Source organism: Monomorium pharaonis, chromosome 3 (assembly GCF_013373865.1).
Source record: "Monomorium pharaonis isolate MP-MQ-018 chromosome 3, ASM1337386v2, whole genome shotgun sequence".
Lineage (NCBI taxonomy): Eukaryota > Metazoa > Arthropoda > Insecta > Hymenoptera > Formicidae > Monomorium > Monomorium pharaonis.
Genome location: NC_050469.1, coordinates 6,346,762 through 6,360,689, shown reverse-complemented (window position 1 = coordinate 6,360,689; position 13,928 = coordinate 6,346,762). Strand labels below are relative to the sequence as shown.

Genomic DNA, 13,928 nt, shown 5'->3' with positions numbered 1-13,928 from the left:
TCGAAAAATTATTAAATAGAAATAACGAAGGCCCATCACAATACGTATGATGGCGACACATGTTGCCTTAATGAGCGTAACTAGATGTTCACTGAGCAGTAATAATTGAAGATGATTGATTCTTACCTTTGAATCCAACTAATAATGCTTTATAATATAAATAGAAAATATGTATCTTACAAGAGAACACTGCAAATCTAAACTTTTCAATTTTGATGCTTTTGTGAGTATTTAGAGTGGCTCAATACATAAACAAGCCTTATTTGTGACCTATCGTTCTTTGAAAATATTATGTACACTTACTCAGTTAAAAGAACATTTTCGTTCATTAAACGAACGTTTAACGAAAATTCTTTTAAACAAGATAGAAAAATATTTAGGATAAAAGTTTAATGGAAAATTAAGGACTATAAAATAACACAAACAAAAATTTAAGAAACATTTTTTCAAAAAAATTTGTCTTTTATTACTTTTAAGCAACTTGTTATAAAAAAAAACAATTTATTAAGAAATGTTTAAGGAATTGCAATTTTATAATATTGTTGCATAATGTAACATATAAATGTAAGTTAATACAAAAACATTGTATAATATAATATCTGAAAAAATTCTAAAATGTTTTGAATTTTAAAAGCCAATAACATCAAGTGGTTGAAAGTTGTTTTTTTTAGATATTATGTTATTATTTCTTTGCCATCTTGGATAAATTCTTTAAAGGTCAAAGGACCATGACTACTCTAAGAATCAATAGGAGGCTTTTAGTTAAAGGTAAAAAAAACCTCTTTTTAAGCCACGTTTGGAAGTATTGTGACATAAGCAAATTTGTTAGAGTAAGAAAGATATTATCAAATCTAAACAAAGTTCCACTCAGGATCCAAATTCTTCATTAGTTTCTTTTGACATCAAAAGTAAAGCGATTAAAGCCTGCAAAGTTGTTGGCATACACATAATTATGGTATAACTATGTGTAACTATTGATGATATGCTTCTGTTGTCTTCTTACTTCAATAAGTTAACATGCAATCTAAATGAATTTCTAAATTAAATCCACCAACATTGTTATACGCCATCATTTATTTGATTTTTATTAATGCATGATTTTGTTCGAGTTACGAAATCAGAATAATTGTAATTATTAATTCCATTGTGGTGTCGAGTCCATGAGTTTTGCTAATTTTTTTAAATCTATATTATGTGTTTTCTTAAAATTTCTTAGCCAAGTACGTCCAGCTTTAAATTTTGGAAAATTGATTTGTTTCTTTGCTTCAAATGCCCACTGTCTAATATTTATATTACGCACAAGGTAGTTACTACAAACCGCTTCTTTAAATTTTTTAAATACATATTGCGAGATAGATAACAATTTATCTCTGTTTGTACCACCTCTTGCTAAATATTGTTCCCATCTATATAATTGTGTACTCGATGTCACTTTTTTAAAAGAATGTTGTACACTTTTGAAAGAGTGTTTTCGTGTTTTTTTTATATTTTTCCAGAATTCAACAGCTCTAATCTTATAATCTAAATCTATGTTATTATATTTATTTGAAACACACACACTGTCAAGTACTTCAATATTTTTATTTTGTTGCATATTATTCTCTTCCATAAATTCAACTTTTGGTGGTTTTGCGACATTCTCAAATTCCAATTTATCAACATATCCACACATATTATCAAATGCCTTAATTTCTTCATTTTGTTGTATATTATCTTCTATAAATTCATTCTTTAGTGGTTTTTTGACATCCTCAAATGCCAATTCATCAACATATTTACACGTATTATTAAATACTTTAATAACTTCATTTTGTTGCACATTATCCTCTTCTACAAATGGAACTTTTGATGGTTTTGCGACATCCTCAAATTCCAATTTATCAACATATCCACATATATCAAATTCCTTAATTTCTTCATTTTGTTGTATATTATCTTCTACAAATTCATTTTTTAGTGGTTTTTTGACATCCTCAAATGCCAATTTATCAACATATTTACACGTATTATTAAATACTATAATAACTTCATTTTGTTGCACATTATCCTCTTCTACAAATGGAACTTTTGGTGGTTTTGCGATATTCTCAAATTCTAATTCTTTATCATATTTAATTATGAGTGAAGAAGCATTCATACCATTAATAATTAACTGTTTTATAATATCGCTTAATTCGATTTCTCTATTATTAATAACAGTTAATGAGATATTAGATACATCAAAAAATGTTGATAGTATATTTATTATATTTGCCGGATTAATCTGCGCCATTTTATCGATAATTTTCCGAAACGTGTGAGAAGCTTTAATAGCACCAAGTTTCGGTACTGTTTAAGGTTTAATTACAAAATAATTTTCTGCTAGCTTTGATTCGTTGCAATCAACCTTTTCTATTCTCATGTACAAAGATCTTAAAAAATAGAAAAGCGAAACCTAATAAAAATAAAAGTATTTAAAATCTGAGTTATAAAAATATAGATTCTTAATTTTTTATTACGAACTTTACCTGTCAAGTTAATATTTTCATGTGGTTGCGGTCATACTCGCATTGACTTTTACAAAATGCAGTGATGCCAGAGTAAAAAATAATAAACATATGTGCTATGTTTAAACATAATCTTATATATTTGAATATATCTTGTGAAAGACTAAAAATACTAAATTGTTATAGTGAGTTAGAGCCGTTAAAACTAAACCAATGATGTAAATATACTGAAAAGCAGAGAGGCGCAAACTTGCCCTCTCCCCTCCTTTTACTTTTATGTTGAGTATATTGCCTTACATGTAACTTCATATTAAAAACAAACACAAAGTACGTTAGCACGTTGCTTGTGTGATCAGCGGTTTAACTGATGACTAATCAAGAAATAGGAACAGCAACCGATAAAAAAATAGGAACGAGTTTGCTTTTCTCTGCTTTTTAGTTAGAGCGAGAGATCTTAATTAATAAATTCTGTCTGTTGGTTTCGGTCGGAATGCGCAAGCGCGGGCGCAATATATATGAATGCAACAATGCACTTTTGGAAGAAAAAATACAAACAAATCTCTTTTTTCATCTAAAGGAAAAGATATATCTAGGTATAAAATCGATATCTGAAAAAGCGCGTATATCTATTTTAGTTTTCTACGATTTGTGTACTCTGGGATCACTGCGTTCTGTACAAAATCTCTTAAAAATACAAAGAAAAATATTTTTTATAAAACAATTTTGTGAAACTTTCAGTGATGTCATCTTCTTAATTTCTCATTAAACTTTTGTTCTAAGTATTTTATTTATTTTAATTTAAAAGTTATACACATAAAAATGGAGTGCTCTTTTGGCTTTGAGGGTTTGTATATCTTTAAAGAGCGATAAATCATGAATAAGGCTATATTGAACCACTCTGCAATACAAAAAGTGCATCAAAATCAAAGAATTAAAAATTCGCGATGTTTTCTTGTTAGATAAAGCTTTATTTAAGATTCATGATGAAATAATTGATAAAATAAAACAACACGATTTAAATCGTTATGCAATATACTAATTTACATGTATACATTTTTTAATCTATATCTCTAAAAATATTTATTAACAAATTACAATTTTTTATAAAAATTTCCTTTTATTTTGTTATGTTTTATGTAAAAAAAGAGTGCTGTAAAATAATTTTTATATAGCAATATATGATTAATATATAGCAATATGATATGGATTTATATATTAAAATTAATATTAAAATTTAAAAAAATCTTTTTGAAATGAATTATTTCTGCAGCAAATGAAAAAAACAATAAAACGAAGGAAATGGAACAAGATAAAATAAAATAATGTATAAAATTTTATAACAACTTCTCATTTTTTAGAACACTTAATTTCACAATTTTATTTCTTTTAAAAGAGTATTCTATAAAAATTTAAAAAAATAATACATGTTTTTACATATTACATTTAGACTTTCATGCGCAGAAGTAAAGAAATAGATCTCTCTGTGTTCTTTCTGAATTCATATTTTTATAATACATTTTAGATGTAGTTTTCGTCTAATTAACATTATATGAAATCAATATTTTTCATTTTTTTATATACATGTAGGACCTCAAAATCGATATGACATTTTGTCACATAGAATTATTTTGTTAATATATTTTTTTATAAATTTAACACTCTATGTAGTATAAATAGTATTCTATTTTTCATAATAAATGATTATATTCTTGCTTTCCTGTGTTTATAAATGAAAATAAAATTATAAATTACTGTACATTTATCTCGCTTCACATATTAAAGCCAATTAGTTTGCAATGTTAATGTGAGAGTTACAAGACAATACGATTGAAGACTATTATTTTGACTTACAAGTGGGGTTAATGTGCTTAATGTATTAATGTATTAAATGTACAACATTAAGACAGTTGGAATGATTAATCCCCTATAGACTTATTGAAACTGTAATGGAAAACATTTTTCTTTATATATGTAATGTATTGTTAGTGTTTAAGTTTAAGTAAACTATATTCTATTCGTTTCTTTAAACATCGACAATTAATTACAAAAAAATGTTTTAACGATGCATTTATGATCAACACAATTATATCGTTATGGATAAACGAGAATAATAAATGATGCTGTTAAATGCATCATAGTCTTCAATGGGAAACTTTGGATTTTCATATGTGCAATTAATATATGAAGTTAGAAATCAAGAGACACGGTAGTGGCTCGCGCCAAGTGTCACTATTACTCAAATATTATAAATAATATATCATATACATATATATATATGTTTTTATGTACAATATATCATTATCAATTATTAAATAATCGCGATATCCAATTATACGATGAAATCTTTGCGCCTTGTTTTAAGATAAGATTTTTCTTTCCCATTGTACTTTGCAGAAAAAAAATTTTCTAAAGAAAATATATGGGATATACACAGATGAAGATCTATATCAAACATCACTTCGGTAAAAATATTGCTGATAATTACATATATTAATTTATACTTTATTGTGCGCTAATCACAGTTGTTTAGAACCTTCTGCCTTTTTCGCTGTTTGTGAAACACCTGATGTAATTGGAGGATTTTTGACCTCATCAGATTTCGAATTACTTTTAAGAATGGCAGTTGATTTCTGCTTGTCCTCTTCGGTACATGAACTTCCGTAAGTTTTGCTGACAGCATCGTCTACTAATTCTTCTTTTCCAAATCCTGGCTCGGTTGTTACCGGCGTGGCTGGAACTGTAGATTTATGCGTAGCTTTTGTAATCTTTTCTGTTTCAGACGTCATGGAATCCTTTTGTAACGATTTTTGTATTTGTTCCTCTACCCCCAATTCTTCTTCTTTATCCATTAAATCTATCAATTCATCTACTTGTTCTTTGCTTAATTTAACATCTTCCTTACCTATCAATTCTACGACCTGAAAAAATTTATATAAATTTATACAATTATTATATTAATAAATAGATATAATTTTTTGCTTATATATACATTCACTTATTCTAATTAATAAAAATTTACAATTTGTCCTATACCTTTAAGACATCTTCTATTTTTATAGCACCATCGTGATCGTCATCAATTTTTCCTAAAATTTCTGCTATGCGTTTTAAGCGATGGTCATCGGGTACACTTTGAATTTGCTTAATGGCAGCAACCAGTTCATCTATTTTAACTAATTCTTCCACATCTTTGTCATTTCGTTTCCCATCAGGACCCAATGACTCAATTCTTTGTTTAACTTTTTTCTCAGATTGCTCGAGCTCCAACAAAACAGCATCCATTTTTGAAATCATTTTGTTTACCTTTTTGAATAATCTACGAGCACCTTTTGATACTTTAATATCTTCTATATCTGTTTGACCTCTTGCCTCTGCTTTAATTTGATCTAATTCCTTAATATCTTCTTGATATTCTGCCATTTCTTCTTTCAGTTCCTTGATTTCCTCTTTCTCTACAGCCAGATTTTTATTATCCTGAAAATAAAATCATATAATAGTAAATATTTTTAAGTATTAAAAAATTATTTATATGTATGTTTTAAATATTATTTATTCACTTTGCCGATTGAATCCAAAGCTTGTTCCAAAACTTTGACATCTGTGGTAGTAATTTCATCTTCTGCTTTAGTAGTAGATTCCAAAACAGTTGGCTGTGGTTCGGCTTCTTTCTTTTCCTTTCTTTCTTCCTCGATTTTGCGTTCTTCCATTTTTATAATCTCGATATTAGTCTTATGATCCACTTTGCCTTCTTTCTCTCCAATAGCACCTTGTGTGCGAGCCACAACCGCATCAGGCAGAGCCGAAATAGTTGCTTTCAGCTTGTCTGACATAGGTACCGTCTCCGGTATCATAAGTGCTCGTGATAACAGTAGCAAAGAAGGTGGCACCTTTTTATTTAAACTCAAATCCAACCACTGCGATATTTGTTCCCTTAACCTGCTTTCTGGTAATCCATAAGCACGCATACCACGTGCTCGGCAAGCTTGTTGCAATTCGGTTCTGGTTAATGTATCGACTCCTTCTTTCTCAATTAGCTATTAAAATCGAAAAAAGAATTTAATATAATAAAAAAAGGTCTACAAATTTTGCAAAGAAAGTTTAGATGTACTTTGTCGAATACGTACTTTGTCGTCCGCAGTAAGACTTCTGAGTCTCATCCTAAGTAGAAATCGTAAGAAATTGGTAGTTCCAAGCGTTTGTACATCTAATACACGGCATAAAGCAATTAATTGCGGTCGTGAGAGGGAATCTAGAGTGATTTCATCCTCGAAAACTTTGCTAAATTTCATAATTTCTGCATTGGTTGCTACGGTGCCAGATGTCCGTACTTTGTAGAAAAATTCTGCAAACTCTTTAGCTTTCTGGGACTTGTGATCTGACGATTGTAATGCCATTTCATCCAACGTTTTTTGTAAAAATTTTGCCATTTCTATCTTGACCTGTTTGCAAAAAATATTTATTAAAATAGTGTTTATATAATACATTTAAGATGCATGATCACCATGTGAGTCACTGTTATCTTTTTCTACTGGACTATCATTAATCAAATATTTCCTGTACAAGAAACAACAGAATTATTTCTGTGATTGATAATTTAAAAATATGTATGCTATCTCTTAGACATAATTTATCAACACTCAGTGATCACCTGATCTATGACCTACACGGTGAGTCATGCCATCCACAAAAATAGGAGAAAAGTCCATCATGAATGTGATTAATAAAGCTTTTACTGAAGTAAAAAGTATGCCATCTGTCTCACATGAAGTTTCTAAATTATATCAAATTATGCACATAACTTTTATTAAATTTTTATGACTATGTTCAAGGGGCACTATTGTGTTATTTTTTCTTCAAATAAAACAGAATAGAGTAATACAATATTATTTCCTAACACACTCTTTTTAAACACAGCTTTATGTTAACACAGCTTTAAATTAATATCTCAATGAATTCTGATACCTTTAAAGCTTGTTTAAGTTTGTCCTCTTTTTCAGTCGCCGTTTGGAAAGTAGAAGGCAGCATACCAGGGAATAATTTAATTGCCACTGGCAATAAAAATTCCATGAATGGAACAATAATAAAAACGGAAAATGGAATTAATCTAAACATATCCCCGGTTGTTTTTATCAGCTGTCAATGTAATTAAAGTAAATTTAATTAATTAATATTTTAATATAACACATAACAATCATTGTTTGACATACCAAACGATGCTCCCTCCTGCTAAGCTCTTTCCCATGTAAAATTCTCCATATTAATTTTGCTGACACTTTCATGTCAAGTCCCAATAATCGGAAACCATGATAATAATGTAATATTTCGCTTTTAATTTTTTGCCACACTGATACTTTAGCGACAGCTTGTTTGACTTGACTATCTTTTGCAACACTGTCTACCATCTTATCTTTAAGTTCTTTCTCTTCCTTGATGCTCTTCACTGTTTCTTCAATTTTTGATGATGGCTCTTGACCATTCCAATTTGGAGTTACATAAAAATTACGAATTTGCAGACATGTTATATTTTTATTATTAATATATGTTGATGATACTGTAGGCTCCAGCAATAATCTTGGTTTTCTCAAATCTGTATAAATTATAGCTATACCACCCATAGTATGATTGGTATTATACCATAATTTAAACGGGGAATATCCTGAAATGCAGAATCAAAAGTCTTTCATTATTTAATTATGGGAAATAATTATGAATAATTATAAAAGAAAATCGTTTAGTTTTAACATTTTACAAAATATTAAATATTAAAAGTTATTTTTAATAATAAATTCCATTCTGATAATAAAATGAAAAAGATTAAAATAATTATTAAATATCCTATTAACAATAAATTCAAATAATCGAAATAACAACGGAATAGACAATACACTTTTTGTTAATATAAATTTATATTGTAAAAAAAATTTGAAACATAATTTAAAACATAACCTACGATCATCATGGTTTTTTAATTTAAACTATAACTATACGGTAATTGAATAAAGAAATTCGTGGAGACGACATTCAAAGTGAGATGCATTATTAATTTCATGGCAATGCCTATATTATCTGTCATTATATAAATGTAGGCATTATCTCTGTGTAAGACAAGTAGGTTATCGTATAAAATCGCGCGATCTATAATGGGACGTGAAGTAATCCATGGTGATACATACGTCGAACAATAACTCCACCGTGACCGGTGATTATCGTTTTTGTATGAATTAACGCGTTCATGACGTGTTACTCTTCCCGCAATTATCCCGGAATGCTTCAGGAACGTCGTCGTATCGTCTATCGCTACAAGTACCATGTGAAAATGCGACCAGTCACGTCCCATTCACGCACCACCATCCGCTTTGAACATAGCAGCGGAGCCGAAGTCGCCGCCGTCGCCGGAGAAAGATCAGATGGTACTATGTCGCGGATTGGCAAAGATCCGAGACGAGAAACTCTCCGTACTACGACGTTCGCATAATGGATTATAATAGGTTTGTTTTTTTATTTTTTTGCGAACCGCATGTCATTTGATATTTTCGACCATCTCGAAACCAGAATTAGGTTTAAATTCACTGCAGTCGACAATATACGCTACATATTTTTTATATTCCAAGATCATATGTTAAATACGAACTTAAAACTGTTTATAATCAATCTTGAATACAAGGTTCATGAATATTACCGTTCGTAATATATAATAAAACGTTAAATGAGCGTTAACGCTATTATATTAGAAATTTTGTTTTACTACTTGAATTAAATTAATTGGCGATCAATCATAGTCGCCCTATGAAAATTGAATTGAATCGTTCGATGAAAACTCGCCTCGCGGATGTCGGTAACCGTCACCCGGGAACATATGGGCCTTGCATGTGACGGCGTCGCTGTTTTCGCCGTTCGCCGATGCTTTGCCGTGTGCGAAAACAAGTCGCGTTTGACAATTGCGGTCGGTCTATTGCGGTGGTGTACGCGTCCACTTTGTCGACTGGAGCAACATAGAGGACACAATTGAGAGACGCTGCTCCTTATTTCGCGCTGCTCATTTAGTTTATGCACGTTATATGCTTCAGCGTCAAAATTAGTTTTCGGAAGGTAACTGATTGGAGACGTGCGGTCGCTGACGAAGTGTGTTTAAAAAAATTTGCAAGGATGAGCGACGATCAGATGAACGAGCAGAGCCCGACTGCAGAGGTAAGTCTGATTTATCAATTGGATAACGATTGATTGAACCCGCAAGGGATTAATTAATTAATTAAGTAATAATATAGGTTACTGTTAAATTAGCGTGTGAGAAATTGCGAATTCTTTCAATGAGTTACTGGGATATCATCACACAGAGTGCAACAAAAATGTTTTATTTCATTTGAAGGTTGTTCCACGTTATTTTATTTATAATTGATCAATTGATTGATTGTACTGGAGCGTTTTGTATCGCACTGCATTACGTTAGACGTAAACAAATCTATATCTATCTGTAGCTTAGTCGTGCGATACATTCTTAGCATAAATGTTGAGATTGTATGACAAGAAAATAAAAATGTACGTAATATTGTAATGATGAATATGAATTTAAATAGAAGACTTAGAAAAAGTCTAAGTAAAAATACACGCAGTTTTTTAAATTCCATTTGGAATTCCTTATTTGTACAAAAGTAAATACAGTTATATGTATATGAATGGATCTTCATCGAAGATTTTGTTATAGCTGTCATCGAGCGATATAGAAAAGTTGGAAGAAGCAAAATTGAAAGCAAAGTTTCCAAATGCAGCTGGTCGACCGTTTGGCGGTCATTCTGCGTTTCTGCAGAAAAGGCTGGCCAAAGGGGTAAATGTTAACCTGCATGATAATTTTCATTGCATAAAGTTTCTTTAATAAAGACAATTGTTTCTTCTTTTTAATTCTTTGATCTCTCCAAATGATTAACAATCTCAACATTTTCAGCAAAAATATTTTGATTCGGGGGATTATCAAATGGCAAAACAAAAGTCCACAGCTAAGCCAAAGCCAGCTGGTGTTCTGCCAACGGGAGATGCTATACCAACACCAGAAACAGTACCACAGCGAAAAACGTCTATTATCCAACAGAAATTCAATACATCGACAACATCATAAAATCTAACTGCTTACTCCATCACTTCTCAGAATAAATTTTATTAATTTAGCTTTATGTTTGGATGCTAGAATAACATTGTATAATTATAATTGGTGGCTTTATATATAATTTTGTTTGAAAATATTTTGGGGCTCTTCCACAAAAAATTTTATAATAAAATTCTCATGTCTTTAGGAAAGTAGCCGATTATTCTCAAAACAACATCTGCTAACATTATTAAAAACTGTGTTTTATACACATATGTGCCACAGTGCTATAAAAGTTTTATCACACATGAAAGTAAACTATGCTTGATGCATCATTACATTTTTCTTAATAGTCTGCCATTTAAATATTCTTATTTTGAAAATTAATTCTATATTTTATTTGTAGAAAAAGTTAAAACAGTTAAAAATAAGAAAAGTTGCACATATATTCAGGTTATATTGTTAGTCAGCAATAAATATGCATTCTATGTGCACATATGTAAAAATTTATATTGAAAATATGTGAGAGATAAGTAAATAAGTAGTAGTAATAAATATGTAACAGCAGGAAAACTCTTGATGATGTAGTCACAATAAATTTGATTATAATCCACTAGTTCATGATAAGATTTGGGAGTAAGAGAATACAGATCTGCATTTCCAAAGCTGCTGTGATGCGCTCTTAGTAAGACTATTTTCTTATGAAAAGCCATATTTACTGTAAAAATCTATAGTATAAACATAATAATTTTAAACTTAACTACAGTTTTACTTATTGTAAACTATATTTAGTAATATATTGCAACTCTCTATAAAATCTTTTCTATCATTTATTTGTACCTTTCCATTACAATTATATTCCATTACAATTATAAATATAATTTTCCATTACGTTGTATAATTAAAAAACTTATCAAAAATTCTTTATTTTGTGATCACTTTGACATCAAAATTTAAAGGTTTTGAACAAATTGGGATAAAATAGTTATTTACTGTGCAAAAAAAGTTCATATCCAAATATAATTTTATTCTACAATTAACGCAAAATTTTTATCAATATATATTAAAATATATTTAACATGTATAACACAGATGTATAATATGATAAAATTATATATTTTAATTATGCAATTATATATAAATCAAATATCACATAAATTATGTCTCTTGAGTATATGTGTGCGCTTGCTTGTGTATGATATATATATATATATATGCTCAAATAAACATTTTTGATAACATTGTAACTTTTTAAATAATTTGGTTTGGCAATATTTAGGAAACAATAATATAATTTATGTGATATTTTATTTATAAATTATTTTATATATATTGCAAAATTGAAATACACTTATAATAATAATAAAATATATAAATTATTAATTTGTATGTATGTTATTGTTATCATGAGTCTGTGCTCTTTTACAGTACAAAGTAGAACTCTCATACACATGTCAAAATACCGATGTACCTATGAGAAACCTTGTTAAAAAATCACCCCTATTAAGTTGGACCCCCCACCATCGCAAATCAAGTTCGCACTAAGTCAAAAATTTAGTGCTATTTAGGTGCTAATTTAGTACCCTAGTCCGAATTTTGGTGCTCAAATTGTTTAGCAGGAATTTTTTTTAAAAAAGGGGGGGTGTAACTTAATGGCAAGCTGGACCCCCCCATATCAAAAAATAAATATAGCGTGGTCGTATAAAAAAAACAACTACACAGAAAATTTAGTGCTAATTTGGTGCTCCAAAATAGCGCATAATTTTTCGCTAGAATGTCATTATTAAAAAATACTAATAAATAATTTATCCGGCAAACGCGCGCGCCGCGCTCTAAAGTCCGTTTTCCCATCAAAAAATTTGGTGCTCGCAAGATTATTATACTAAAACATTCCTCAGACATCGTACTATTAAAAAACACAAAGATCCGATTTTAGTGCTAACTGCATAATGCCGAAATTAATTTGTTTATCCCGCAAGCGCGCTCGGCGCGCTATAAAGTCCGTTTCCCCATCGTCAAAAAATTTGGTGCTCGCAAGATTATTATACTAAAACATTCCTCAGACATCGTACTATTAAAAAACACAAAGATCCGATTTTAGTGCTAACTGCATAATGCCGAAATTAATTTGTTTATCCCGCAAGCGCGCTCGGCGCGCTATAAAGTCCGTTTCCCCATCGTCAAAAAATTTGGTGCTCGCCAGATTATTAGACTAAAATATTTCTCAGACATCGTACTATCAAAAAACACAAAGATCCGATTTTGGTGCTAACTGCATAATGCCGAAATTAATTTGTTTATCCCGCGAGCGCGCTCGGCGCGCTATAAAGTCCGTTCCCCCATCGTCAAAAAATTTGGTGCTCGCAAGATTATTATACTAAAACATTCCTCAGACATCGTACTATCAAAAAACACAAAGATCCGATTTTGGTGCTAACTGCATAATGTCAAAATTAATTTGTTTATTCCGCGAGCGCGCTCGACGCGCTCTAAAGTTCGTTCCCCCATCGTCAAAAAATTTGGTGCTCGCAAGATTATTATACTAAAACATTCCTCAGACATCGTACTATTAAAAAACACAAAGATCCGATTTTAGTGCTAACTGCATAATGCCGAAATTAATTTGTTTATCCCGCAAGCGCGCTCGGCGCGCTATAAAGTCCGTTTCCCCATCGTCAAAAAATTTGGTGCTCGCCAGATTATTAGACTAAAACATTCCTCAGACATCGTACTATCAAAAAACACAAAGATCCGATTTTGGTGCTAACTGCATAATGTCAAAATTAATTTGTTTATCCCGCGAGCGCGCGCGCCGCGCTCTAAAGTCCGTTTTCCCATCAAAAAATTTGGTGCTCGCAAGATTATTATACTAAAACATTCCTCAGACATCGTACTATTAAAAAACACAAAGATCCGATTTTAGTGCTAACTGCATAATGCCGAAATTAATTTGTTTATCCCGCAAGCGCGCTCGGCGCGCTATAAAGTCCGTTTCCCCATCGTCAAAAAATTTGGTGCTCGCCAGATTATTATACTAAAACATTCCTCAGACATCGTACTATTAAAAAACACAAAGATCCGATTTTAGTGCTAACTGCATAATGCCGAAATTAATTTGTTTATCCCGCAAGCGCGCTCGGCGCGCTATAAAGTCCGTTTCCCCATCGTCAAAAAATTTGGTGCTCGCCAGATTATTAGACTAAAATATTCCTCAGACATCGTACTATCAAAAAACACAAAGATCCGATTTTGGTGCTAACTGCATAATGTCAAAATTAATTTGTTTATCCCGCGAGCGCGCTCGACGCGCTCTAAAGTTCGTTCCCCCATCGTCAAAAAATTTGGTGCTCGCAAGATTATTATAC

General features: G+C 30.7%; 4 protein-coding genes across 4 annotated transcripts in view; 1 reads left to right on the top strand and 3 right to left on the bottom strand.

Moving 5' to 3' along the window:
* Positions 1 to 1,064: 1,064 nt before the first annotated feature.
* LOC105829760 lies at positions 1,065 to 3,643 on the bottom strand. Its single transcript, XM_012668830.3, has 2 exons — positions 2,508 to 3,643; positions 1,065 to 2,434 (listed from the first exon to the last, which is right to left on the bottom strand). Exon 2 carries the CDS (start codon positions 2,270 to 2,272, stop codon positions 1,136 to 1,138), a length of 1,137 nt encoding a protein of 378 aa, XP_012524284.2. The 5' UTR covers positions 2,273 to 2,434; positions 2,508 to 3,643; the 3' UTR covers positions 1,065 to 1,135.
* A 193-nt stretch (positions 3,644 to 3,836) lies between these two features.
* On the bottom strand, positions 3,837 to 9,203 carry LOC105829770 (mitochondrial proton/calcium exchanger protein). The gene is made up of 7 exons (XM_012668840.3): positions 8,660 to 9,203; positions 7,694 to 8,142; positions 7,449 to 7,619; positions 6,611 to 6,925; positions 6,044 to 6,520; positions 5,520 to 5,960; positions 3,837 to 5,404 (listed from the first exon to the last, which is right to left on the bottom strand). Exons 1-7 carry the CDS (start codon positions 8,718 to 8,720, stop codon positions 5,003 to 5,005), a joined length of 2,316 nt encoding a protein of 771 aa, XP_012524294.1. The 5' UTR covers positions 8,721 to 9,203; the 3' UTR covers positions 3,837 to 5,002.
* A 178-nt stretch (positions 9,204 to 9,381) lies between these two features.
* Positions 9,382 to 11,380, top strand: LOC105829771 (cAMP-regulated phosphoprotein 19). Its single transcript, XM_012668841.3, has 3 exons — positions 9,382 to 9,674; positions 10,189 to 10,308; positions 10,426 to 11,380. Exons 1-3 carry the CDS (start codon positions 9,534 to 9,536, stop codon positions 10,594 to 10,596), a joined length of 432 nt encoding a protein of 143 aa, XP_012524295.1. The 5' UTR covers positions 9,382 to 9,533; the 3' UTR covers positions 10,597 to 11,380.
* LOC105834560 (very long-chain-fatty-acid--CoA ligase bubblegum) overlaps positions 11,381 to 13,928 on the bottom strand; it is a 34,035-nt gene continuing 31,487 nt past the window's right edge. Inside the window, exon 14 of the mRNA XM_036283914.1 lies at positions 11,381 to 12,058. The gene's annotated coding sequence lies outside the window, so the exon portion shown is untranslated. The remainder of the gene's footprint in view (positions 12,059 to 13,928) is intronic.